Below are 24,464 nucleotides of genomic sequence, written 5' to 3'. Positions count from 1 at the left end.
CAAGGGGCATGCTCCAACACTCAAGCAAACAAAGCACGTGTTTAGTGAGTCCACCAGATATTTTTGTTATTTTTTATTTAACCTTTATTTAACTAGGCAACAGATCAGAGGCAGTAGAGATGGCAAAGGACGTTCTCTTGATAAGTGTGTGAATTAGACTATCTTCCTGTCCTGCAAAGCATTCCAAATGTAACATGTACTTTTGGGTGTCAGGGAAATGTGTGAAGTAAAAAGTACATCATTGTCTTTAGGAATGTAGTGAAGTAAAAGTAAAAGTAGTTAAAAATATGAATAGTAAAGTTCAGTACAGATACCTAAAAAAAAACTACTTCAGTAGTACTTTCAAGTATTTTTGTTTACTCAAGTACTTTACATCTCTGGTCTTTTCCTGCAGGTGCACTACTCACGTAATCTGATCTCACAACACATGGAGGAGTGTTTAAAGAGGCAATCTGTGGCTGCTTTTAAACCTGTTTTGGGATTTTTAGATGAAAGATATATATACCCAGTGGCGACCAGTCATTCAGAGCAGTTGGTTTGAGCCCCACATTTTAGCATTAACGTGTTTTGCATGTTCTTTTGGCATTAATACATGTCACATATCAGTTTACAAACAATGTCAAAAATAATATATATCATTGAGTTAATAAAGCTGCATACAAACAGGGTCTCTTTTTTGATTTCTTGAGTAAGCCAGGTCCAAAATGCAGGTGTTTCAGTCTAGCGCAGTGCTTTCTGTGGTGGTGGGGCAGGCCAGCAGAAAATACAGAGCGTTGCGCTGTGATTGGCTCAGTGTTCTGTCATTGGGGACTTCACTTCACTGCCAAGTGTAAGAGCAGACCTTGAAAATTCTAGCCCTTCGGCTGCTGCCATAGAAGTGCCCATCAAATAAGGCTCAAGGTCATTGGCCACAGATAAAATTACGTCAAATCACGTTATATGTACAGTAGCTTTGATTGGACTGATCATGTCAACATCATACTTTCACAATCTTAGCGAGCAGTCATCATCATGAATCAAGTTGACAATCTACTGGCAAATCCTTTTTAATCCTTGTCATATGAAGAGAAATAATGAAGAGAAATTATAGATAAAACATATCGGTGCTCATCGGCCATTGGACATTAACATTTCACAAGTTGGAAATCGCAAATTCAACAATGAGTGGTTTGGAAGGAATCAGTGACAGTGGCTCTGTGATCCCAAATCTGGGATTAAGGGGTTCTTTTCCAAGTTTATAATGATAAACATCTAACATTGGCCATGCTATCAATGAAGCATGATTTGTGCCGCGCTCAAAACAACTGTTAACTCGAAGGACTTACCACACCACCTTCCTGTTCAAGTGAGCTGAACATTATTATTATTATTATTATTATTATATCTGAGCACAACAATGTGAGTCCAAAAATATATTGTTTGTTGCTTCATAAATTATGTAATGTGCCAGGGAGTTATGTATACTGTAACTAAGAAAGTAATGCTAAGTGTATGCTGTGTAGTAAGATGTTAGTAGCCCACTGTTCTGACTGTTCTACTGTAGTCTACAACCTGTTTTAGAGAAATGTAATCATCAAATATTGTAAGAGCTTTCATTGTCTGCTTATATGCCCCCTTTATTTATCCTACGGTTCTAACTTGGTGTACAGGGAGAGCACTGTAAGAACGGCCCATGTTCTGAATTCTGTTATTGTACATTTCAGAAGTGCTAAACAGGTAGTTATATTGACAAATAAACAGTCCTAGCTCGGTCGTTGTCTTAATCGAAATTATGGATTGCCTCTTATCCGCTTGTCGTCCCCTTATGCCATAGTTTGTACATCTCAATTGTCATTAGAAACCACATTTGTCAGCCATATCAGCTATGTTTTTTTTAAGACAGTAAATGAGGCTGAATGAACTGTTTTGCTGCCAGACAAGGCTCCGCTGATAGCCAGGTGTAACAGTGGTAAGATGTTGGGACTGCTGTTGGGACAGCTTTATGTAGACCCTAACAGTTTTTGGGCACCGTTTTCCACTGTTATAGTGCAATTAATATATTGTTTAGTGGCTTTGCTGACATGCATTCCACTTTCTTTTGTTTTGCCCCGCCAACATTTACATGCTAAAATCACCCACTGTATATACCCATTGATTTTTGAAGAATATCACTAATAAATGCCTCATTAGTTTAGTTCAACTGTCATTCCCCGTCAGATCCCAACATATACAGTAAGCTTGCTTTACCAATTTTTTTGTAAACAATGTAAATGTGAACAAACACTGTATTGCCTCAAGACATGACTCAAACTATAATTTTGAAATCATGGACGGCCAGTCCTTAGTATGGCCTGTCCTTGCAGCCTTAGCTCTGTCTATGATTTTGAGAGTGGTTACATTTCTCCAGCACCATCCCCAGCAGTTTACTGAAACAGTGATGGGGTGCACGCTTCGTTATTGTTTTATACTGCAGATTGCCACTTTAACGCCCCAGGAACCCAATTCATACCATAAATCTTCTGAAATGGCTGCAAAAAAGACAACTTGAAAAGTCAATGGGCTGAATCACTGGTCTACACTCTTAGAAAAAAAGGTACCATTAAACCTTAAAGGATACTTTGGCTATCCCTGGAGAACCATTTTTTGGTTCCATATTAGAACCCTTTTTGGTTCTAGAACCTTTTTAGGTTCAAGGTAAAAACCATTTCATCATAAAGAGTTTTTTGAGGGTACCTCGTTAGGTAAAATGGTCCTACCTGGAACCAGAAAGTTGTATCCTGCAGGGTGTGTAGAAAAACTCACCCCAGCCGATGATGGTGAGCGCCCACAGGTAGTTCTTGTCTGAAAGGAAGGCCATGAAGATGAGGCTGTGCAGGTACAGCCCCTCCACCAGGATCCAGTAGTGATTGGTCGCCAGGAAATACAGGAAGAGAGTAACGGCCACCTTACAGCCCACCTATAGGTTGCCAGAGAGAAGAGAGGTGTCATCTTCATATTGTTTATAAGGGACTTGGGACATTCAACATATCATCAGATAATGGTTTGTAAGTCGCTCTGGATAAGAGCGTCTGCTAAATGACTTAAATGTAAATGTAAATGGTTCCAATGGATCAATGGGTTAGAGCAGGTGGGGCAAACTACGGTTTCAATCCGTAGCTTAAACTACATATAAAGTATGTCGAAATTATAATGGACCTATATATTTTCCAATAACTGCCCTTTTTCTGGCCCCCTGGGATAGAGCACGGTGTAAGGAACATCGAATTGTGGGATTGAATCCCGCATGGGCCACATATACTGAATGTTTGTGTCACTGTCAATGTTGACATTACTGTAATTAACTTTGGATAAAATCCTCTGCTAAATGAATATCTTATTTTTACTTGACATTTTCAGAGACATCAAGACTTGGGAGGAGTTTCATCACAGGGCCTATCACCAAGGGCAACTGAACACAAAAACCAACATCTCTTGTTGAAAACTGTGTCATCGATATTGGTCAGAAACATTTATTCCAGTGCCAAAACTGACAAAAAAGTGTAAGTAGGATAACGTTCGGTCATGAAGTCCATATATTCCAATATATTTTGTGAGATTAGTGTAAATGCAACGACTTACATGAGGGCTGGGTTTTGATTTTGATCATTCCCACTTGCCCACTAACACAGGATGGTAAACGCCTAGGGAGAATTGTCATGCACAGAGTTTGCACACTATCCAATCGTATGGCAGAACCTACAGACAGTGAGACAGACCTGCCCACATTACGCAGCGCCTCAGACTTGTTTAGATAAGACAACACATTGCCAATGTTATGTTAAAAGAACACTTGGTCCCTAAGCCCTTGATGGAGTGGCCACTGCTGATGTGTTTGATGGTGATCACTCAAGTCTCCCACTGTTTTAGGGAAAATGAGAATTGAGACAATGCGCATCCCAACTGCCACTATTTCTAAATTCAAAACCTATTGGCGAGCATCCAATTTGGTTATAAATGCCCTCAAATTAAAGCTGAAAGTCTGCACTTTCAGCTCATATTCATTATTTAATTTAAACTCCAATATGCTGTGGTAGACAGCTAAAATAATAATAACCTTATACAGGGGGTACCGGTACCAAGTCAATGTGCGGGGTAAAGGTTAGTCGAGGTAATTTGTACATGTAGTGACTGTGTAGATAATAAACAGCAAGTAGCAGCAATGTAAAAAACAGGGGGGGTCAATGCAAATAGCCTGGGTAGCCATTTGATTAAATGTTCAGCAGTCTTATGGCTTGGGGGTAGAAGGTGTTAAGGAGCCTTTTGGACCTAGACTTGGCACTCTGGTACTGACTGGAGTCTTTGACCATTTGTTTGGCCTTCCTCTGACACCGCCTAGTTATACAGTGGGGCAAAAAAGTATTTAGTCAGCCACCAATTGTGGAAGTTCCCCCACTTATTAAAAAGATGAGAGAGGCCTGTAATTTTCATTTACATTTAAGTCATTTAGCAGACGCTCTTATCCAGAGCGACTTACAAATTGGTACACTTCAACTATGACAGACAAAATGAGAATATAAAATCCAGAAAATCACATTGTAGGATTTTTAATGAATTTATTTGCAAATTATGGTGGAAAATAAGTATTTGGTCAATAACAAAAGTTTATCTCAATACTTTGTTATATACCCTTTGTTGGCAATGACAGAGGTCAAACGTTTTCTGTACGTCTTCACAAGGTTTTCACACACTGTTGCTGGTATTTTGGCCCATTCCTCCATGCAGATCTCCTCTAGATCAGTAATGTTTTGGGGCTGTTGCTGGGCAACACAGACTTTCAACTCCCTCCAAAGATTTTCTATGGGGTTGAGATCTGGAGACTGGCTAGGCCACTCCAGGACCTTGAAATGCTTCTTACGAAGCCACTCCTTCGTTTGCCCGGGCGGTGTGTTTGGGATAATTTTCATGCTGAAAGACCCAACCACGTTTCATCTACAATGACCTTGCTGATGGAAGGAGGTTTTCACTCAAAATCTCACGATACATGGCCCCATTAATTATTTCCTTTACACGGATCAGTCGTCCTGGTCCCTTTGCAGAAAAACAGCCCCAAAGCATGATGTTTCCACCCCCATGCTTCACAGTAGGTATGGTGTTCTTTGGATGCAACTCAGCATTCTTTGTCCTCCAAACATGACGAGTTGAGTTTTTACTAAAAAGTTATATTTTGGTTTCATATGACCATATGACATTCTCCCAATCTTCTTCTGGATCATCAAAATGCTCTTTAGCAAACTTCAGACGGGCCTGGACATGTACTGGCTTAAGCAGGGGGACACATCTGGCACTGCAGGACTTGAGTCCCTGGCGGCGTAGTGTGTTACTGATGGTAGGCTTTGTTACTTTGGTCCCAGCTCTCTGCAGGTCATTCACTAGGTCCCTCCGTGTGGTTCGGGGATTTTTGCTCACCGTTCTTGTGATCATTTTGACCCCACGGGGTGAGATCTTGCGTGGAGCCCCAGATCGAGGGAGATTATCAGTGGTCTTGTATGTCTTCCATTTCCTAATAATTGCTCCCACAGCTGATTTCTTCAAACCAAGCTGCTTACCTATTGCACATTCAGTCTTCCCAGCCTGGTGCAGGTCTACGATTTTGTTTCTGGTGTCCTTTGACAGCTCTTTGGTCTTGGCCATAGTGGAGTTTGGAGTGTGACTGTTTGAGGTTGTGGACAGGTGTCTTTTATACTGATAACAAGTTCAAACAGGTGCCATTAATACAGGCAACGAGTGGAGGACAGAGGAGCCTCTTAAAGAAGAAGTTACAGGTCTGTGAGAGCCAGAAATCTTGCTTGTTTGTAGGTGACCAAATACTTATTTTCCACCATAATTTTCAAATAAATTCATTAAATATCCTACAATGTGATTTTCTGGATTTTATTTTCTCATTTTGTCTGTCATAGTTGAAGTGTACCTATGATGACAATTACAGGCCTCTCTCATCTTTTTAAGTGGGAGAACTTGCACAATTGGTGGCTGACTAAATACTTTTTTGCCCCACTGTAGGTCCTGGATGGCAGGAAACTTTGCTCCAGTGATGTAATGGGCAGTACGCACTACCCTCTATAGCGCCTTACAGTCGGATGCCGAGCAGTTGCCAAACCAGATGGTGATGCTCTTGAAGGTGCAGCTGTAGAGTTTTTTTAGGATCTGGGGACCCATGTTAAATCTTTTCAGTCTCCTGAAGGGAAAATGTGTTGTCTTGCCCTCTTCAAGACATTCTTGGTGTGTTTTGACCATGATAGTTTGTTGGTGATGTGGACACCAAGGAACTTGAAACTGTCACCCACTCCACTATGACCCAGTCGATGTGAATGGGGTCGTGTTCAGCCCTCCTTTTCCTGTAGGCCACGATCATCTCCTTTGTCTTGCTCATGTTGAGGGAGACGTTGTTGTCCTGGCACCACACATAAAAGGCATTTAGCTCATCTGGTAGGCTGGGCAGCTTGCGGCTGGGTTTCCCTTTGTAGTCCGTAATAGTTTGAAAGCCCTGTCATATCCAACGAGTGTCAGAGCCGGTGAAGTAGAATTCAATCTTAGTCCTGTATTGACGCTTTGACAGTTTGATGGTTCGTCTGAGGGTATAGCGGGATATCTTATAAGCGCCTGGATTAGTGTCCCACTACTTGAAAGTGGCAGCTCTAACCTTTAGCTCGGTGTGGATTTTGCCTGTAATCCATAGCTTCTGGTTGGGATATGTACGTACAGTCACTGAGGGGACCACATCATTGATGCACTTATTGATGAAGTCAGTGACTGAGGTGGTGTACTCCTCAATGCCATTGGATGAATCGCGGAACATTTTCAAGTCTTTGCTAGCAAAATAGTCCTGTAGCGTAGCATCCGCGTCATCTGACCATTTCATATTGAGCGAGTCACTGGTACTTCTTGCTTTAGTTTTTGCTTGTAAGCAGGAATTGGGAGGATAGAATTATGTTCAGATTTTCAGAAAGGAGGGCGAGGGAGAGCTTTGTACGCATCTGTGTGGAGTCAAGGTGGTCTATGGTGATTCAAGAGGAACAAACAACAATAGCAAACATAACACACCCACATTGAACCGCATTTCTTAATAAGCAGCAGAAAGCCAGTGGAAAAGTTCAGACACACGTTAAGAAAAATTCTATGTAGCTGGGGGTACTAATTAAATCTTACTGTTTACTGTTGTTTGTTTCCTGCTGTGTTTTTCTATGTGGTTTATGTATGTGTGAGCTGTGGGAAGATGTTCCTCGTGTAGGACAATAAACTTCAATCTAATCTAATTTTAGTCAGTACAGAAGTGCACAGTACCATATGGGGTCTCTCTGCCAATTCCTCTGCTTCAGTCTTTCCGTCGTCAGACATGGCATAGAGGACAGCATCCTTCACAAAGATACTGATGGCCCGAAACACAAAGGAGGTGAAGAGGTGAATGTGGATGTAGTTCCGTGTACAGTGGAGACGCCTGGAGGGAAGAGAGAGAGCGAGAGATAGTAATGTTTGCAATGCTACTTTATATTATTATTATTATTATTACTTTCAATAAATCAAACAACAGCTCAAATTGACTTTTGTCATAGTAACCATCCAGAACATGTGAAACAAACAAGAAAAATAATCATACAAAACCACCCACTGAAGACACATCAGATCTCATCTGTCTGATAACATTGTTGAGCAGTAATTCCAGTGCAGATTACAATAGGTTCAGAGACCCCAACAGCTACCTATGAGGCCTACACTTGCCACATGCTCATCACATGAAAAACAGATAGGTATCTTAGTGTGCATTGTTAAATTATGAGCCTACTTGGTTCAGCCACAGAAAAAGTCAGCAACCTTCCCGATAGCCATGATTGGCTGAGATAATGAGTGGGCTGGACATCCCAAGAGATGAGTTTGGATTGGTCTACCATGCAGCACGCTTCTGTCTATTTGAGCTGGTCAGCATTTGTTGGTAATCCTGTCTAACGTGGCTTTTTTATGTATCACGTAGTAAAACTGCATAAGTGTTGCTCTCCACTTTCTGGAGAACCGAGTTCAGTGGAATTAGAGTATGCTAGCTAAGGAGATGGAGAAAACACCTGTCTCCGGATTACATCTTCAAACTATGGACAACCAGGGCACCCGTGAAAGGAGACGCGTCCATCTATGATGTACACAGGGAAGAAAGTAGTTTCATTTCAAGTAAAAGTGTACCTTTAGCTAGCTAACGTTAGCTGGCTGGCTCACTATCTAACGCTACATGTATGATGTTATTATTCGTATCTCAGAGCCATTTGCATGGCTAGGTAACATTGAACCTGGTTGGTTAGCTACCTGCAGATTCATGCAGAGTAGGAACATCATGAGTTGAGATTCTGCTTCATTGTGCTACCTAGCTAGCTACATGTCTTAACAAAAGGCTCCGCTATGCAAGTATGCATTTCAATAGAATGTCACTGCAACAACTGTTGATAGATGTTGGTTAGCTACCTGCAGATTCATACAGGATAGTAACGTCATGAGTTGTGATTATGGTTCATTGTTTACCTAGCTAGCTACATGTCTTAACAAAAGACTGCAAGTAACCATTTCTGGCCATCTAACGTTACTCCGAACATAATGGGAAAATCAAAAGAAATCAGCCAAGACCTCAGAAAAAAATTGTAGACCTCCACAAGTCTGGTTCATCCTTGGGAGCAATTTCAAAACACCTGAAGGTACCACGTTCATCTGTACAAACAATAGTACGCAAGTATGAACACCATGGGACCACGCAGCCGTCATACCTCTCAGGAAGGAAACATCTCCTAGAGATGAACGTACTTTGGTGCCAAAAGTGCAAATCAATCCCAGAACAACAGCAAAGGACCTTGAGAAGATGCTGGAGAAAACAGGTACAAAATAATCTATATCCACAGTAAAACGAGTCCTATATCAACATAACCTGGAAGGCCGCTCAGCAAGGAAGAAGCCACTGCTCCAAAACCGCCATAAAAAAGCCAGATTACAGTTTACAACTGCACATGGGGACAAAGATTGTACTTTATGGAGAAATGGGGGAGGCTTGCAAGCCAAAGAACACCATCCCATCCGTGAAGCACAGGGGTGGCAGCATCCTGTTGTAGGGGTGCTTTGATGCAGGAGGGACTTGTGCACTTCACAAAATAGATGGCATTATGAGGTAGGAAAATGATGTGGATATATTTAAGCAACATGTCAAGACATCAGTCAGGAAGTTAAAGCTTGGTCGCGAATGGGTCTTCCAAATGGACAATGACCCCAAGCATATTTCCAAAGTTGTGGCAAAATTGCTTAAGGAGAGCAAAGTCAAGGTATTGGAGTGGCCATCACAAAGCCCTGACCTCACTCCTATAGAACATTTGTGGGCAGAACTGAAAAAACGTGTGTGAGCAAAGAGGCCTAAAAACCTGACTCAGTTACACCAGCTATGTCAGGAGGAATGAGCCAAAATTCTCCCAATTTATTGTGGGATGCTTGTGAAGGCTACCTGCAACGTTTGACCCAAGTTAAACAATTTAAAGGCAATGCTACCAAATACTAATTGAGTGTATGTTGTAACGTTCTCGTGGGTTGAAGAAGGAGACCAAGGTGCAGCGTGGTAGGCGTTCATGATTTTTAATAAAATAACAAAGCAGAAAAAACAAAAGCGCACAGTTCTGTCAGGCAACAAAACAGCTAAACAGAAAATAACTCCCCACAAAACCCAATCGGAAAATCACTATTTATATATGATTCCCAATCAGAGACAACGATAGACAGCTGCCTCTGATTGGGAACCACACTAGGCAAGAACAATAAAGAAATAGAAAACATAGATTCTCCCACCCGAGTCACACCCTGACCTAACCAAACATAGAGAATAAATAAGGATCTCTAAGGTCAGGGCGTGACACATGTAAACTTCTGACCCACAGGGAATGTGATGAAAGAAATAAAAGCTGAAATAAATCTCTCTCTAATAATCTCTCTCTACTATTATTCTGACATTTCACATTCTTAAAATAAAGTGGTGATCCTAACTAACCTAAGAAGGGGAATTTTTACTAGGATTAAATGTCAGGAATTGTGAAAAACTTCAACTGTATACAAACAAGAGTACATAAACAGACGGGTATTACATATCGAGATACAATTTCAATTTGTCAAGAAGTTTAATGGTACATATATTGCTTCTTTGTTTTTACACTTACCAATCATTTCAAAATCATTTCAATTCTATCTTAAACAATGTTAAGAGGGGTTTGTTGTCTGCTCACTTCATTTCATGAGTAAAGAATCTGGCATGAAAAATAAACAAATTAACAATGATAGTTAAATCAGGGTCTATATAATTTGGATCAAAATAAAACATAATATCAGAGTCTTTCAAATTGACATGTAATAGCAGTTTATTTTAAAATCTTATCTCACTCCAAAATCATCTGACATAAGAACAGTCCCAAAATAAATGGTCAAGAGCCTCTGGGTCACAAACACAAAATACACATTTGTTATCAGTGTCTATTTTGAATCGGTGTATAATAAAGGTTTTTACATGGGTGCTTGTCTGCTGTTAGTACAGAACGCTCAGATCAACCCTTAAAGAGATGGGTGGAGATAAAGGTTAAGAGGGTGTGAACAATGCTGAATGGGTGTAGACAAACAAGAGCTCTTCAGTAGTAGTACCAAAAATATTTTCTCAAAAGTGAGTTTACAAGTTTATCAACCTTCAAAGCAAAATTACTTTCCCATTTTTCCTCAAATGTAGTGTATGATATATCATTTTGTAGCTGAGTCTCTACTTTTATTCAATGTAAAAAAATACAATTTCACATTTTGCTACATAAGACCGATTTGAGCCTGTCAGTCACATTTTTGATGTACAGTGAGACTGCCCCTAGACACTGATCTTAGGTCAGTTTTGAATATCCCCCACTAAATGGGTAGTTACACCCACAACAGACACATAAAACACCAGTCTCAAAGTCGACAGTGAAGAGGCGACTCTGGGATGCTCGCCATCTAGGCAGAGTTGCAAAGAAAAAGCCATATCTCAGACTGGACAATAAAAATAAAATATTAAGATGGGCAACAGAACACAGACACTGGACAGAGAAACGCTGCCTAGAAGGCCAGCATCCTGGAGTCACCTCTTCACTGTTGATGTTGAGACTGGTGTTTTGCAGGTACTATTTAATGAAGCTGCCACTTGAGGACTTGTGAGGCGTCTGTTTCTCAAACTAGACACTCTAATGCACTTGTCCTCTTGCTCAGTTGTGCACAGGGGCCTCCCACTCCTCTTAAATTATGGTTAGAGACAGTTTGCGCTGTTCTGCGAAGGCAATGGTGCACAGCGTTGTACAATATCTTCACTTTCTTGGCAATTTCTCACATGGAATAGCCTTAATTTCTCAGAACAAGAATAGACTGACGAGTTTCAGAAGAAAGTTATTTGTTTCTAAGCCATTTGGATCCTGTAATCAAACCCACAAATGCTGATGCTCCAGATACTCAACTAGTCTAAAGAAGGCCAGTTTCATTGCTTCTTTAATCAAGACAACAGTGTTCAGCTAGAATAACATAATTGCAAAAGGGTTTTCTAATGATCAATTAGCCTTTTAAAATGATGAACTTGGATTAACTAACACAAAGTGCCATTGGAACACAGGAGTGATGGTTGCTGATAATGGGCCACTGTAAGTTCTATGTAGATATTCCATAAAAAAATCTACTGTTTCCAGCTACAATAGTCATTTACAACATTAACTATGTCTACACTGTATTTCTGATCAATTTTATGTTCTTTTAATAGACAAAAATGTGTTTTTCTTTCAAAAACAACAACATTTCTTAGTGACCCCAAACTTTTGAACTTTAGTGTAAGTATTCAGACCATTTGCTCTGAGACTTGAAATTAAGCTCAGGTGCATGCTGTTTCCATTGATCATCCTTGAGATGTTTCTACAACTTGATTGGAGTCCACTTGTAGTAAATTATATTGATTGGACATGATTTGGAAAGGCAGACAACTGTCTATATAAGGTCCCAGATCTGGGGAAGGGTACCAAATAAATTCTACAGCATTGAAGTTCCCCAAGAACACAGTGGCCTCCCTCACTCTTAAATGGAAGAAGTTTGGAACCACCAAGACTCTTCCTAGAGCTGGTCAGGGAGGTGACCAAGAACCCGATGGTCACTCTGACAGAGCTCCAGAGTGCCTCTGTGGCAATGGGATAACCTTCCAGAAGAACAACCATCTCTGCAGCACTCCATCAGGCGGAAGCCACTCCTCAGTAAAAGGCACATGACAGTCCATTGGGAGTTTGCCAAAAGGCACCTAAAGATCTCTCAAACCATGAGAAACAATATTCTCTGTTCTGATGAATCCAAGACTGAACTCTTTGGCCTGAATACCAAGCGTCACATCTGGACAAAACCTGGCACCATCCCTATGGTGATGCATGGTGGTGGCAGCATCATGCTGTGGGTATGTTTTTCAGCGGAAGGGACTGGGAGACTAATCAGGATCGAGGGAAGATGAACGGAGCAAAGTACAGAGAGATCCTTGATGAAAACATGACAACAACCCTGAGCACACAGCCAAGACAGCGCAGGAGTGGCTTCGGGACAAGTCTGTGAATGTCCTTGAGTGGCCCAGCCAGAGCCCGGACTTGAACCTGATCAAACATCTTTGGAGAGACATGAAAACAGCTGTGCAGCGACGCTCCCGATCCAACCTGAAGGAGCTTGAGAGGATCTGCAGAGAAGAGTTGGAGAAACTCCCAAAATACAGGTGTGCCAAGCTTGTAGTGTCATACCCAAGAAGACTCGAAGCTGTAATCACTGCCAAAGGTGCTTCAACAAAGTACTGAGTAAAGGGTCTGTAAATGTGATATGTTTTTATTTAGAATAAATTAGCAAAATGTTTGCTTTGTCATTATGGGGTATTGTGTGTAGATGGATTAGGGGAAAGAACAATTTCATCAATTTTATAATAAGGCTGTAATGTAACAAAATGTGGAAAAAGTCAAGGGGTCTGAAAACTTTACGAATGCACTGTATATAGTGCAAACTAATGGGGCGAACTCAGTGAAGTTCAATCTCTTGCATCTCTGCACAGCATGGCATTTCTTCTGCGAGGCAATCCTGGAGAAAGTGTGCTGCCATGTACGGGCGCAGTTTAGAGGGAACGTTGCATACCAGTGTGGCAGATTCATCTGATATCATGACAGTAAACAAACTGGAAATACTGGTCTTTACAAGGGGGTTCTAATTGTGCACATGTCACCGCAACTAATTATAACCACATCATAATGCTATATACCATTATTAAGTAAAGTGCTATCATTTACTTTCTACTTACCAAATGTTTTCTTTGGTATTACACGTGCAATAAATCACCTCTGTCTTAACTGAGTCTTTTAGATTTTTATGAATGGTGGACTAGTGTATTGGTATTACTATAGTAATACTACTGAAGAGGAGCATTAAAGGGGTCTTACTTGAAGTAGCAGAGAATCGAGACAGCCACCAGTAGGGATACCAGAGAGATGGAGTAGCCAATGGTGTACATCAAGTGAAGACGCTCAAACACCTCCTAAAAATGGAGAACAAATACACTCAGCAAATGAGCATGTGTGTGTGTGTGTGTGTGTGTGTGTGTGTGTGTGTGTGTGTGTGTGTGTGTGTGTGTGTGTGTGTGTGTGTGTGTGTGTGTGTGTGTGTGTGTGTGTGTGTGTGTGTAATTGTGCATACTTGTCTCTGCATGTGTGTGTGTGAATGTGTGTGTGTGTACGTGCTTGTGTGTGTGCGTGTGAACAGGAACAGAGTCAAGAACATGCTGTTCACAAATGGTTACGGTCCACTGCTGAAGACCACAGCTCGTAGTGGGTGAGTATCATGATGGACTGATGAATTCCACATAGGGTTTTGATGTGATTCTTTTTTTTATGCCTGAAAAAGATTCTTGCCACAAGCAAAATGCTTGGTCAACACAGGGTTACTAATTCATGCATTGTGGTTGACACTGTGATAACTGTTCACTTTAAATAGACAGAGAGGGCTTTGTTCAGGTGAAAATCCCCCGTAAAAAAAGTAACACACACTACCATTTTAGTCATTTAGCAGCCACTCTTATGCCTTTTCATACTTTTTCCTTACTGATCTCCCGTGGGAATCAAACATCCAACCCTGGCATTGCAAGCGCAATGCTCTACCAAATGAGCCACACAGGACTGACACACACAGAAGCGCACAAATGTGCCCACACACGCACAGCACAACCACACACACAACCACAACCACACACAGTCTTGTACAGCTAACCTTGTGGGGGGACACAATTCAGTCCCATTCAAAATCCTATTTTCCCTAACCCCTAATTCTATCCGGAACCCTAACCCTAACTCTAAACCTAACCCTCTCCAGACCAGCTCAATCTGGTTTTGAATATTTTTATATTTAATTGTATTATATATATAAAGCACATTAACATGGCACTTATCTTTGTCGCACTTAACCCCTTCATCCCTTGGTGTGATTTCCAATGATTTACTTACTTACTTAATTGTTTATCTATTAATTTATTGATCCAGTTTGTATGTTTTATTATGATGAATTATATAACATTTGTTTTAAAATTAGACTTGTTTACCCCCACCACTTTATCAACAATTGTCTTCCTCCTGTTGTTGAACTGTCATGGGTGACCCCTCTGAGCTCTCGGACTTTCATGTTCTCTCACCTTCTCCTAACCAGTCTGATGTACAATATAGAAACAGGGCAGAAAGCTGCAATAGGCCCGTGCAACCCAAAGTTTGATACCATGAAAAACAGAAATCATCTTAAACCTAACCCCAATTCTAACCTTAACCCGATGAAGAAATAGCATTTGACCTTGTGGAGACTAACAAAATCTCCACAGTAGGTCAAATTTGTATCCGTTTACTGTTCTACACACACACACACACACACACACACACACACACACACACACACACACACACACACACACACACACACACACACACACACACACACACACACCTCTTCCTGGCTTCTATGGCTAGACAATAGGTAGGTGGTACACTCAGTGTAGTTGGCCCAGGTGCGGTTGATGCTAGGCACCTGCTCCCAGTTCCCCGAGGCATCACACTGACGATAGGCCTGACCTGGGGGATGGGGAGAAGAGGGATACCATCAGCATTAGTACAATAGCCTTAAAAGGGGCAAAACAGAGCTTTTGTCTCAGGAGGGGCTCTTGAGCCAAAATAGATCCCTTAAATGCCACAGAAATATTGCCCAGAAATGAAAAAGACTCACCTCCCAAGCCCATGAGCAAAAGCATACACTGAGTGTATAAAACATTAGGAACACCTTCCTAATATTGAGTTGGACACCGTTTTCCCTCAGAACAGCCTCAATTCATTAGGGCACAAGGTATCGAAAGCGTTCCACAGGGATGCTGGTCCATGTTGACTCCAATGCTTCCCGCAGTTGTGTCAAATTGGCTGGATATCCTTTGGGTGGTGGACTAATGGTAAATTGTTGAGCTGGAAAAACCCAGCAGTGTTGCCTTGCACCTTAATACCATACCCCCGTTCTAAAGGCACTTCAGTCTTTTGTCTAGCCCATTCACCCTCTGAATGGCACACATGGTGAACATTGAATTCATGTCTCAATGGTCTCAAGGCTTAAACATCCTTCTGCTAACCTGTCTGCTTCCTTCATCTATTTAACCGGTGAGATCAATAAAGGTTCATAACTTTCACCTTGATTCATCTGGTCAGTGTATGTCATGGAAAGGCATTTTGGGGTGGCAGGGTGGCCTAGTGGTTAGAGCGTTGGACTAGTAACTGTGAAGGTTGCAAGTTCAAATCCCCAAGCTGACAAGGTACAAATCTGTTGTTCTGCCCCAATGACTGTTCCTAGGCCGACATTGAAAATAAGAATTTGTTCTTAACTGACTTGCCTAGTTAAATAAAGATAAAAACAATAAAAGAAAGAGCAGGTGTTCTTAATGTTTTGTGCACTCAGTGTATATTGTTAGGCTAAAACTGAGGATTGTGTGCTTCTGTTGTATCTTATTTGTATGAACCATACAGACAACATTCAAGCCAGAGTGTGATATTAACAACTACTGTAGCTACTAAACTTCCATACTGCATATTCAAAGCAAGGCCGATACGTGCTACATCTAATGTAATGTGGAGTTAAGACTCCTTTACAGTATAGCTTGGGACTGTTGTAAACACATGAACAAACTTGAGAATGCATGCAGATGTCTGTAAGCACTGTGCAAAAAGAGTACTTGATTTGAGACTGGTGAACTGCATGAACTGAATTTGCTTTTCGCAAGGTGCACTTTATAAGGAATCGACTGTGATTAGAAGGTTGGGTGAAAGGGTCAGTTTCCCAGCTTGCTAGCCATGAGGCTGCTGGTTTTGTTTGGTGGCCATGAGGCCTTTCGTTAGTTTTTTGTTTTTTAGTTTGGGCATCCCTTTGGTATTTTTCCTTTTTCGTACATATTTATGTTTTGTCACCAATTTAACAAAGAATAATCGGCTTGGACTGGCCGACCAAAAGCTCAAGAGAGACAGAGCTGGCCAAGGTTAGCTTACTGTTTCCCTGGGAAAATTTACATTCAACACTTAGGCTTATGCGCCGATTTCTCACATAGACGCACATAATTCATTCAAGTTACATACTGGAACTCGGCCTATGACCCTTGGACAAAGCGAGTGCAACAATATCCGTAAGCTAGTTGTTGGTTTCGTAACACAATACATTTTACATTTACAAAACCTGAAGGCCAGTGTCTGCTGGTAAACACAATCTATCACTGACTTGTCATGATTACGTAAGTGATCGATGTATGTGGACAATGTACTGTATTTCCTTCTACTGTATGGGGTTTGTCCATTAGTGTATGTAAAAAGAACAAAGCAGCTATTGAGCTTTAGGTTAATGATCTTGTCATGAGCCAGCCCACCTCTGTGGTTGAAGTCGTAGATGTATTCTGGACATAGAACCGAGACCAGCTGACTAGGCTTCCCTCTGGGCCAGCAGATAATCCCATCCCACTCCGGTACACAGTCATCTTCTGCAAAAATACAACAGCACAGATGGCCATTTTGTATGAGTCATTGTGCTCTTTCTTAATCAGTAGAAAATTCAACCGACATTTCATTTCATAATATACAATGCATTCGGAAAAACTCAGACCCCTTGACTTTTTCCACATTTTGTTACGTTACAGCCTTATACTACAATTGATTTGTTTTTTTTCCCTCATCAATCTACACACAACACCTCATAATGACCAAGCAAAAACAGTATTTATACATTTTGCAAATTTATAAAAAATTAAAAACAGAAATATCACATTTACATACTGTAAGTATTCAGACTCTTTACTCAGTTCTTTGTTGAAGAACCTTTGGAAACAATTACAGCCTTGAATCTTCTTGAGTATGACGCTACAAGCTTGGCACACCTGTATTTGGGGAGTTTCTCCCATTCTTCACTGCAGATCCTCTAAGGCTCTGTCAGGTTGGATGGGGAGTGTTGATGCACAGTTATTTTCAAGTCTCTCCAGAGATGTTTGATCAGGATCAATCCCAGGCTCTAGCTCGGCCACTCAAGGACATTCAGAGACTTGTCCCGAAGCCATTCCTGCGATGTCTTGGCTGTGTGCTTAGGGTTGTTGTCCTGTTGGAAGGTGAACCGTCACCACAGTCTGAGGTCCTGAGCGCTCTGGAGCAGGTTTTCATCATGGATCTCTCTGTACTTTGCTCTGTTCATCTTTCCCTCAATCCTGACTAGTCTCCCTGCTGCTGAAAAACATCTCCACAGCATGATGCTGCCACCACCATGCTTCACCATAGGGATGGTGCCAGGTTTCCTCCAGATGTGATGCTTGGCATTCAGGCCAAAGAGTTCATTCTTGGTTTCATCAGAATCTTGGTCTGAGAGTGGTCTGAAATTCCTTTAGGGGCCTTTTGGCAAACTCCAAATGGGCTGTCATGTGCCTTTTACTGAGGAGTGGTTTCCATCTGGCCACTCTACCATAAAGGCCTGATTGGTGGAGTGCTGCAGAGATGGTTGTCGTTCTCCCATTGCCACAGAGGCACTCTGGAGCTCTGCAAGAGTGATCATTGGGTTCTTGGTCACCTCCCTGACCAAAGCCCTTCTCCCCCTATTGCTCAGTTTGGCCAGGTGGCCAGCTCTAGGAAGAGTCTTGGGGGTTCCAAACCTATTTCCGTTTAACAATGATGTAGACCACTGTATTCTTGGGGACCTTCAATGCTGCAGATTTTTTTTGTACCCCTCCCCAGATCTGTGCCTCTACACAATCCTGTCTCGGAGCTCTACGGACAATTCCTTCAACCTCATGGCTTGGTTTTTGTTCCGACATGAACTGTTAACTGTGGGACCTTATATAGACAGGTGTGTGCCTTTCCAAATCATGTCCAATCAATTGAATTTACCACAGTTGGACTCCAATCAAGTTGTAGAAACATCTGAAGGATGATCAATGGAAACAGGATGCACCTGAGCTCAATATCACTTCTCATAGCAAAAGGTCTGAATACGTATGTAAATAAGGTATTTCTGTTTTTATTTGTAATAAATGTGCAAACATTTCTAAAAACCTATTTTTGCCTTTGTCATTATGGGGTATTGTGTGAAGATTGATTAGGATTTTTTTTGTTAATTTAATCCATTTTAGAATAAGGCTGTAACATAACACAATGTGGAGACACTTTCTGAATGCACTTTATCTCAGATGATACGATGCATCTGTAATGACATTTCTAACAGATGGCCATTCACAATCTGTATCAAGACTCTGCGTCATAACTCTATGCCACGTGACCGTGAGTCGAGCGGGTTTTTCCTATCCTTCATCTCACATCTAACCTTCCGTCACTGTGGAAATACTTCACTCCAGGATATTGGATTGATAGCGCTTTTGACTGTACTTGAACAGGAGGAAGTGACAAACAATCTTATTTGTCATCAATTACACTTCATCCCATATTGGACTGATGGTGGTTGACACAAGACAAGCTCATTTGACACTTTAACAAATCATTCATAATCTGGACAACCACTGCACCAGAAACCTTTTCTGTCCCTTGATTTTCAGTTGGGTGCATTACTGTAGCCAAAGGGGATCCCAATGAAATCATAAAAAAGTATAGGCTATGTCCTGTAACAGTGTTTCCCATACCTCTCCTCCAATACAACCAGACGTTCCATGTATTTGATGTATTCTGGAAGTATACCTCGGTATACACTGTCCTATGACTTGCGATGTGGTTGAAGTAGTTAACACACCTTTGACTGTGGCCAGCTGGGAATGGATTATCCTCTCACACTTGGCACGGGGACCAATCAGGAGGTAAATCTGCTCGTCTCGTGTGATGACATCATCAGAGTCTATCTACGGTAGAGGGACAGGAGAAGAAGAAGAAGATCATATTACCAGGTCAGGACTGATGACTTGACACCAACGTGACACATGCCATGATTTAGGCGAGACAGTTGGCTAGCAGCCAGCGGTATCAACCAGTCAATGGTCAGACTGTCCACCGCTGTGTGTGACATGACATTATGACATTAAAAAGGTGTTTGTCTCAAATGATGTGGCTCTCGAAGGAGGGTTGTCATGTCGTGTTCATGACTCATTGCATTATGTCGTGTTTGTTTAACAAGTAGGGTTGTGTGCAGACAGGGCAACTTTTGTTTTGTCCTTCAGTTGTGAAGTCTATCTTCTTCTTACCTTCCCCTTTGTCTGATCATGCCCTTGTGTCCAAGACCTTCACCAATGAAATCTGAGGGACAATTTACCCCTCAATCCGAGCCTGGGAATCCAAACTGAATCACTCTGTTTCACAGTTGTTTTTACTTCACTGATTCAGTATGGCCATCTTTTCATTACAACCGTGTGTGCCTGTAAAGAGCGGCATTGTTCAAAACTAATTTGTCAGTGATTAGATCACCTTTAACCAATCAGAAAACAATCTAATCCAAATCTGTTGGACTCCTGGAAGAGCAGCTGTTGTGATTGTTTATTTGGATCCCCATTCGCTTTTGCAGAAGCAGCAGCTACTCTGCCCGGAGTCCACAAAAACACAAAACATGACCAGAAACAAAACACTGATAAACTGATAAACAAGGAAAGTCACACAAATGTCAAATATATAGCTAGACACAAACAATGCAACTAAAAAATTATGCAAACAATACAGCACAACAAAATGTGTGTGTTAGTGTCTGGGTGTGCCTGTGTTCACGTGTGTGTCCCCTCACAGTCTCCGTCGTTCCATGAATCGTTTCTCTTGTCTGTTTTTTAAAGGCTATTTTGCTGTTTGCTTGAGCAATTGCAGATGGAAGGGAGTTCCATGTGATCATGGTTCTGTATAAAACTGTGCATTGCTGTGAAATTGTTTTGGACTTGGGGACTGTGAAGAAACCCCTGGTGGTATGTCTTGTGAAGTATGTATGGGTGTCTGAGCTGAATGTTATTTGACTATGCAGACAATCTGGCATTTTCAGCACAGTGATATTTCTCATAAAAACTAGAAGTTAACCTCTCGTCAACCCTCAACTAGGAAAGACTGGCATGCATGTTGTTGATGTTAGTTAAGTATGTGCAGTTAAGGGAAAGGCGTGCAGATCTTTATTTTCTGCAGTTGACCATATTACCGGACAGTAATCAATATGGGACAAATCCAGAGCGTGAATAACTAGTACAGTTGATTTTTGTGTAAAAAATGCATGACATCTTTTTATAACAGACATACCCCCACCCCAACTTCAAAACAATTTTGTCAATATGACTTGCCCATGATAATTGACCAGCCAATGTTATAGTAAAATGTAATGGGGATCCCAAAAAATAAATTCAGCATTTGGGTTTTCTTGCTAAAGCTATCTATAGGTCCTGTGACAACCCTCCCTCTCAGTCTGCCGAATTCTTTCTCTTTGCTCTTGTTTTCCTTAGTGGGGTGTCGGTGGATCGAGCTGGGTCGTCAGCGAAACGGGACACATCTGGGCCGAGTGTGTCCAGGGATAAATTCCCCTTTCCCCATTCATGGAGGGGACTCTCTCCATGCAGACAAGCTGTTGGATTTTGGTTGTGGCATTATTATATATATATATTTTTAAATGTTTATCAAATCAATTGTGGCTTGTCTGTCTGTGCAGCCACTCACTGACACTACTGACACTATTGTTGATTGTATATACAGTTGAAGTTGGAAGCTTACATACACTTAGGTTCCTAGATATTTTGGCGTATAGTACTTTGTTGCATTATGATGGGCTAATGCTAATTGGGATGTGCTTTGGTTGGTATTCACTGCATACTCTTATAAATGTTTTGGTATAGTGCCTTAGAGTTGATTTTGGTTGTTCGGTGAGGTCATCAATGTGTTGCCTGTAAAAGTATTCCAGTAGGACCAATACAAGTGTCATTAGGCTAACTGATATGAGTATTTTGTTTTGGAGAAAATGTTATTGTTCTGTTAAACTCTGTAGGTGCTTTGTGTGCATCTTTTTTGAGTTGTAATATTTGTTAGGCCCAGTGTTGGTTTCCTTTGTTTGTTTGGTAAACTTACCACTGTGGTGGATAGTTGGTTGTGTGCTGCATTGGAAAGAGTAACATTGGTTAGTTTCCAGGCCCCTGCCCAGGCTGGCAACTTTTGCTCTACCCGCTGTTGGGACATCAGTCTGAGGTGAGTGCAATCTGCTGTGTACCTCAGTGGGTATGGCAGTGTCATTTGCTATCTGGACCTATAGCCTTTCTTTTCCCCGTTAGGCTTAGCGACGTGTTTCACTTTGGAATACGTTTGGCATGGTTATTTCGTTATTTTTGTGTGGTGTCTGTGGACTGAGCAGTTGTCTCGGGGGCACATCCGTGGCTTGGGGGAATCTGCCAGCATGCTGGGGGGGTTTTCCTTGCCAGCGGGCTACAGCGCCTAATTGTCCACCGCAAATCCGCACGAAGGCTCGGGTTGAGTTATTGTAGGATTTGGGGAAGCTCCTTATATATCTCTCTCCTGTGGTGCCCAGTGTGATTGGTGTTTCTCTTGTTGTGGTCTGGTCTGGTGGGCTCGCAGAGGAGAAGAGCGCCGACAGAGGGGAAGAGCGCCGACAGAGGGGATGAGCGTCCCTACTTATTGTCTTGCACGTGTGCTGTAGCCAACAGCTTGCTGATACAGTGCGGGTAGGCTGTGCGTAGGCCAGTCTAAATGATGAGATTATTATGAATAGCCTAAGAGCATCGATCAGTCATGCATTGATCATCAAGACCCTAGATATTTATTGGAAAGTTGCATCGAGATCGCCGTGCACTTTCACCACCCTGTGAAGTTCATCCTAATCAACTGCATGGTTTCCCGAGTCATAGTAGAAGGACCACACACACCATATCACCGCGTGACTCCAAGTTTACTTTGATATGATGGTTATTATATCAATATTTGCGCATTGGAGTTTCTACCGGCATTTCTTAAATGAAATTTACCAACACAAAATGATCCCACCGTGTTGAAGAAAAAAATTCTGTCGGCATTTAAAAAATTGTACAGAAATGTCCTGTTTCCATCCTAGCTATTATGACAATTTTTTTTATATAAAGTGTGATTTTACTCACATAGAAACTGTGAATGGAGACGTGGTTCATGACGCTAATGAATCTGCACAAATCGTGTTTCACTAGGGCACTTGGAAAGCCTTATCATTAGCCTGCATTAATTATTATCTGGGAGATTTTTTTCATAGTTGCACAGTGCTCCAAAAATAAAACTCCTGGTCTCACAGCAAAATATTTTGTCACATTTAGCTAGTTTTCCATCCAACTGTCAACAGATTTTCATGCAAATATTCTAAAATCTGCATATATCAAATAAAGTAAAGCCCAGCTCACTCATTGGCTATCTAGCTAGCTTTGTTTGACCCCGATTGGTGTTTATTTGACAAAGTTAGAGTCATTTAAGTGAATACTGCCTGCGTCATCGGCGTGCCATGATGGCGTCGCTCTATGACCAAATATATATAATGATATAGTGAAGTCTGGTTACGTTCTAGGATCTCTGAGGAATACATACAGACATTATTTGACTGGTTGAAACAACGTTTACGGTTAGATTTTCACAGATTCCTTTCTTTGCAAATTGAATCACTGGAAATACAAAATCTGTTGTGCATGCTATATGGACTTTTTTAGGATATGAAAAGGGTATCTAATAAAATGACACTTCATCTTATCTCTGGGACCCTTTGGATGATAAATCAGAGCAATATTTCAGAATGTAAGTACACATTTCACCTTCAGAGGTGAATTTATCAAACCTATAAAGTTGAAAAAAGTGTTTTGTTGTTAGAAGCTCTCCTTAAACAATAGCACGGAATTTGTTTTGCAGTAATAGCTACTGTAAATTGGACAGTGCAGTTATATTAACAAGAATTTAAGCTTTCAGCCGATATAAGACAGTTATATGTACCGAGATAATGTTGTTTCTCTAAAATCTGTGCTGCATCCCTAAGAAGCTCTAGTTTACATGATGAGATTATGGATAAGAGAAGGAATATTTATATTTGTCAAACAACAGTCAAGCATCAATCATCATGTCACCAGAATAAGACCCTTGATATTTATTGGAAAGGAGCATGAAGCTCATAGCTTGCAACAAACACCCTGTGAAGTTCCTCATAATTTACTTCATCTTTAGCCTTAAATTACATGGTTTCCCGAGTCATAGTGGGAGGACCACACACCATATCACGTGACTCCAAGTTTACTTAGATATGATGGTTATTAGGGGGAGTATTGGTAAAGTGGGATACTTCAGCTGTGTAATGGATATATTCAATTGTGTACAATAACATACCCAAAAATCTATGCCTGTGTGTTCGTGAAGTATGTGATGATAAAAAATGGGTTCAAACGTTATGAAGTCATCATTGTGGGCGTGGCATCCCGTGTAATAACACATGTCTCTTGAGGCATAATGGTAAGTAAAATGACATAGGGTTCTGAGGAAAATAACGTAGGTTTATATAAATAAATAAAAAGAAGGATATTCAATGTTTCATTACAGCATACAATATTTTGTAATGGGATGTAATTGTAAAATAATTACCCTAAATGGTTTGCTTACTACTTTCACCTTTTTAGAACATTGACATTTTGACTGTGTTCCAGTTGCCAATCGCCTACTGTCAAACTGGGACACCCTGTTAGTGTTAAACTGGGACTCTCCTCTAGGCCATTTTAATGCAGATTTTTTTTCTTCTTCTGAGGATTGTAAAATACATGTTTTCTTAACAGAAATCAATTTTCTAAATAGGATCAAACCAAAGTAGAAAATCATAGCAAGCTACAGTATATTCATAGGTATATGATGACAAAAATATTATAGTTTGCTGTATTCAACTCCGGTGACAATTAAACAGTCATTGAAATTGTTGAGGGGCGAGGT

The 24,464-nt window shown here is 41.1% G+C and overlaps 1 protein-coding gene across 1 annotated transcript in view; it reads right to left on the bottom strand.

The window, feature by feature from the left end:
* The window catches only part of pth3r (parathyroid hormone 3 receptor), a 67,305-nt gene that overhangs the window by 13,767 nt on the left and 29,074 nt on the right, over nucleotides 1-24,464 (bottom strand). Inside the window, exons 2-7 of the mRNA XM_052486586.1 lie at nucleotides 19,315-19,420; nucleotides 16,964-17,074; nucleotides 15,019-15,143; nucleotides 13,476-13,570; nucleotides 7,300-7,453; nucleotides 2,782-2,935 (exon numbers count right to left, since the gene is read on the bottom strand). Coding sequence (XP_052342546.1) covers nucleotides 2,782-2,935; nucleotides 7,300-7,453; nucleotides 13,476-13,570; nucleotides 15,019-15,143; nucleotides 16,964-17,074; nucleotides 19,315-19,420 — 745 coding nt within the window. The remainder of the gene's footprint in view (nucleotides 1-2,781; nucleotides 2,936-7,299; nucleotides 7,454-13,475; nucleotides 13,571-15,018; nucleotides 15,144-16,963; nucleotides 17,075-19,314; nucleotides 19,421-24,464) is intronic.

The sequence above is a fragment of the Oncorhynchus keta genome, chromosome 3, assembly GCF_023373465.1.
Source record: "Oncorhynchus keta strain PuntledgeMale-10-30-2019 chromosome 3, Oket_V2, whole genome shotgun sequence".
NCBI classification, from domain to species: Eukaryota; Metazoa; Chordata; class Actinopteri; order Salmoniformes; family Salmonidae; genus Oncorhynchus; species Oncorhynchus keta.
Note: the sequence above shows the minus strand (reverse complement) of the source record. Positions and strands in the feature narration are given on the sequence as shown.